The 4,427-nt window shown below is 67.6% G+C and overlaps 1 protein-coding gene across 1 annotated transcript in view; it reads left to right on the top strand.

The window, feature by feature from the left end:
• The window catches only part of LOC113204729 (uncharacterized), a gene marked incomplete at its 3' end in the record, with an annotated part of 243,415 nt that extends 239,151 nt beyond the window's left edge, over nucleotides 1–4,264 (top strand). Inside the window, exons 6-11 of the mRNA XM_052270342.1 lie at nucleotides 174–396; nucleotides 491–893; nucleotides 985–1,164; nucleotides 1,266–1,500; nucleotides 1,587–3,235; nucleotides 3,515–4,264. Of these exons, the coding sequence (XP_052126302.1) occupies nucleotides 174–396; nucleotides 491–893; nucleotides 985–1,164; nucleotides 1,266–1,500; nucleotides 1,587–3,235; nucleotides 3,515–4,264 (3,440 nt within the window). The remainder of the gene's footprint in view (nucleotides 1–173; nucleotides 397–490; nucleotides 894–984; nucleotides 1,165–1,265; nucleotides 1,501–1,586; nucleotides 3,236–3,514) is intronic.
• Nucleotides 4,265–4,427: the final 163 nt, after the last annotated feature.

Raw genomic sequence — 4,427 nt, 5'->3', positions numbered from 1 at the left:
GCCCGCCCGCCAGCCCCGGACCACTCAAGGCCCGTAATTGCTGTCGATTTTCAATTTCCGCCTCTTAGGCGCCTTGCCTTCCGGTCGCCGTCGACCGCCCCGCGCCCCGTCTGCAACTAATGGTCTCCAGTTTGGTCGAATACAGCAGCGCCTCTTCGTCTCTCTTCCCGCAGGCTCGACGGTCCTCCCGGCCTCCGCGTCGGCGCCCTCGATGCAGACGGCGCGCTCCATCCGGAGCATCGCCGGCTCTGGGACGGGCTCCGGGTCGGGGTCCGGGTCCGGGTCGGGGTCCGGCGAGGGCGAGGGCGACCTGCTCATCTCGAGCAGCACCCCGGAGGAGGACAGCAGTCCCTCGCTCTCGCTCTCGCTGGGCGGCCACCAGTCCGAGGATGACGGGTAAGAAACTCCATCAATGGACCACTTCCGAGTTTGTTGGATGGGTTCTTTGGCTTAACCCTTTGAACTAAAACATTTCCTCCGTTTCGTGCAGGTACATGAGCATGAACGGGAGGCGCAACAAGCTGGCGCTCAACTTCAGGCCGCACAACGGCACGGCGGGCGTGGCGGCCATCCGGAGGGGCAGCGCCGACATGCTGACGGCGCCGGACAAGCCGCTGCCGCCGCCGCCCGCCGCCGGGCTCGACGACGGCGCCGACTTCCCGCCGCCGCCCGAGGAGGCGCAGCGGCTCATCGCCCACCTGCTGCCCAGGGTGTCGCCCGTCGCCTCGATGCAGCGGGGCTTCGTCGGGCTGAGCGGCAGCCGCAGCAGCAGCAGCATCACCCCGCAGCGGCTGCAGCAGCAGCAGCTGGCCAACCTGCAGCAGGCTCGACGCCAGCTCGCGGCCCTGTCGCCCACCGAGCCCAGGATCACCACCGCCACCCAGACCACGCTGGTGGGTTCATCGTCACCGCGAGGACTGTTGTACGGTGTCGGGTGCACACGCCGAATCTCGCTCACGCCTGACGTTTCTACTGATGTTGCAGCCCATGACGAGGAATCAGAGGCCGTTTGGCTGGGAGAGCGACGGCTCGGGCAAACTGCCTCCGCCTGATCGCTTCGCCAGCCTGCCGTACGACTCCAACGGGCCCCAGGCGCACCGTGTCCATCAGCCGTCCTGGCTGCCGCCTCGACCGCTGGCTGCCACCGTCCACAGCAAGCGGATGGTGAGGATGATCAACCTTTGAAAGCTTTGCGCCCTTCATGGTGTACGGTGTACGGTACGTGTGTCTTGCTAGCGTCATTTGAAACCCACATTTGATTGCAGTCCACTGACGAGGAGCACTTCTCCGACGACTCGCTAGAGGATATGCCCCCACCGCCGCCACCCCCGCCCCTCGAACTGCAGCCTGACCCCGCCCTGTCCAAGCGGGGTAGCATCGCGTGGGAGGTGCCCCTGGACCAGGACCCCCTGGCGCTGGACGTGCCCGACTCTGTCCTCACCCCCGGCAGCACCAAGGTCGTCGGCAAGAGGAGGAGACGGCAGTCCACCGAAAACTCTAGTACGTTTTCTTTTCTTTTCTTTCCTGCAGAGTAACTTCTGGCCCGGTCTACCCTGCGTCCTCCTAACAGTCAATTTGTTCTGCAGGTTCAACAAGTTCCTTGCACAATCTCAAGGACCAGGACGACTGGCCGGACCCTCCCAGTAGAGAGCACGAGCCCACGTCGCCGTCCTCGTGCCTGGGCCACGACGAGGACCTCTACGACACGACCAGCAACTTCCTGCCGCCGTCGCTGTCGGCCAGCGACCTGTCCTCCAACGGCACCTACGTCATCCGCAAGGGGCGCAAGAAGGAGCGGAAGCCCATGCGGAACGTGGACAGTCTGCAGTACAACAAGGCCCGGCTGCAGCTCAAGTACGCCGAGTCGAAGCGCTGCAGCTACACCTTCGACGACCTGGTGGACATGGCGCTGTCCAGGGAAGAGGACCCGGAGGCGGACGGGCTGACGGACCCGCCCCCGGAGTTTTCCCCCGCCGGCGAGTACCCCCTCGTCAGGGTCGTCTCTCTGCCGTCCATCCCGCACGTCGAGGAGACGCTCCACGTGGTGGACGAGGCCGTCAACACGGACGAGGAGATGCGGCAGCAGGAGGAGCGGCTGATCCAGCGGCTGCAGGGCCTGGCCGTCACCCCCGAGGAGGACGAGCCGAGCAGCAGCCTCATCTTCAACGACGCGGACCACCAGGACGACTCGCTCGAGCCCATTAGTAGCATCGCCTTCGACAGCGCGCCCCCACCGCCCTGCGAGGACTTCCGCGACGGCGCGCCCCTCTCGCTCATCGAGGAGCAGGCCGAGAACGCCAACGACGCCGAGGACGCCGCCTCCGCGCACCACCGGGTCACCGTCAACACCCAGGTCGGCGGCAAGATGAGCACCAGGGAGCTGGACGAGATCGCCGAGATCCAGAACCGCAAGAAGCTGCCCCCGCCGCCCGCGGCGGACAGGTTCTCCTCCCCGCACGCCGACTACTACAACCTCAACAAGGACCGGATAGCAGAGAACTGCCGTATGGCGGACGTTAGGGAAACTAATCCAACCAAAGACCTGTACAGGCCGAGAAAGTCGGCTTCCTCCAACGACGTGTTCAGCGACACCAAGAGCTTCCCCGACCACTCTCACTCGCTGAGCTCGACCCGGGAGCGGGAGGATAGGCCCGTCTCCAGAAGATCCTCGACGGACAGGAGGCGGCACCACCAAAACATGGCCGCCGAAATGAACTCGGTCGAGCGGTGGAGGACTACCCAGGACATGAACCACGTTCAAGTGGTGCCCGTCGTGGAGAGGATCCCGCCGTACAGCCGGAACGGCGGCTCGGCGCACTCGAGCCTGAACCGCAGCACGGCCGAGCGGGACAAGGACAAGCAGGACGCCAAGAAGACGCACACCGTCACCGTGGAGGTGAACCAGCATGACTTCGGCCCGCTGCCGCCGTCCCCGGTGGACGAGTTCGAGGAGGACGAGTACTCCGAGATCATGCACCCGAGCCCGGCTGGCCGGGGGAAGGCCGACACCCTGCCGGAGCGGCCGGACCAACCCTTCTACCAGTGCCGGGAGCCCCTGGGCAGCGACCCCAGCGGCGCTCGGTACCTCCACAGGCCGCCCGAGCCGCCGCCGCACGGGCAGCGCGCCGCGGGGGAGAGCCGCGACCCCATGCACAGCCTCAAGACCAGGTCCATGGACGCGGGCTTCTCTAGGGGCTTCCGCAACTCTAGTCAGAGCTCCGCTGTGCGGCGAGAGGTAAGGGGACGCTAGGATCACACAGTTCGACCTGTAGGCTGGTCGGCTCCAACCCTCCAGTTGCACACAGATGTACCGCATGCACGGGTGCGGACGGGTTGCCTACTAGCTAGGGGCTTGAAGGTGTCGTTGTTGTAGTCAAAGGCAACAGGCAACCGCCCCGTACGCCTGCATGCGGCACGGTAAAACAAACTGACACTTTGTCAGGTGCTCCCTGCTGTCAATGTGGAGAGAGATTGACGTTAAGTTTTGGTACTGATTGATGTTCTCGTCTTGCAGTCACCGTCCACGGCGGAGCGGAGGACGCTCCCCAACGACCTCCCGGGGCCGTCCTCGCACGTGCGGCGGCGCGCCTTCCAGAAGCGCAGCTCGTCGTCGCCGCAGGAGTCCGGCCTGCAGACGTCGTGCTCGCTGCCGGAGACGCCCATCTTCGCGCGCGGCTGCGACATCCCGAGGACGCCGCACCGGCGCGCCCCGGACGTGCCGGCCGGCTCCAGCAGCTCGGCCAGCATGCGGGCGGGCAGCTCGGGCACCACGGCCTCGGCGTCGGGGTCCTCGTCGCGGCCGCTGCAGACCAGCAGCTACCACCGCAAGATGGGGCCCAACGGGCTCGGCCTCGGCCTCGGCACTGGCGTGAGCCTGGACTCGGGCGGCCTCGGCCAGGCGCTGGTGGGCGCGGAGCTGCTGCGCATGACGGGCGGCCCGGCGCGGGGCTGGTACCCGCGCCACCGCACGCCGCGCCCGGCCTCCATCGAGCACCTGGACAGGGTGGCGGCTGGCCCGCACCACAGCCCGGCGCTCTGGGACGCGCGCGACGCCCGCAAGCCCATGACGCTGCCGCCCAACATGACCCCCAAGTTCTTCCACCGGTCGCCGCGGGACGCCCTGCGCAGGGTCACCAGCCTGCTCATCAGAGGCAAAGGTAAGCCTGCTCCGCGAAGCCGTTTGAAACGCGCGCGCGCCGGGAGGGACCGTGGGTGTGGCCGCCGGAAGTGGCTCGTCGGGCTGGACCGGTGCGTCACCGACGGCGTGTTGCCAGCGCCGCCGGCCGGCGCCCGCCGCTGGCGCGGCCTCGCGGGCGCCGCGCCAAGCTCCGGGCCGCGAGTGACTAATCCCCGCGGAGCCACGCGGTGCGCGGCGCGGCCGCTAGATGGCGCCGCTGGTACGGGCCGCGGGGCCGCGGCGGCTCGCG

Source organism: Frankliniella occidentalis, unplaced genomic scaffold, assembly GCF_000697945.3.
Source record: "Frankliniella occidentalis isolate FOCC.00 unplaced genomic scaffold, Focc_3.1 Scaffold118, whole genome shotgun sequence".
NCBI lineage: Eukaryota > Metazoa > Arthropoda > Insecta > Thysanoptera > Thripidae > Frankliniella > Frankliniella occidentalis.
The sequence above is the reverse complement of the archived record's forward strand: the minus strand, read 5'-3'. Positions and strand labels throughout refer to the sequence as shown.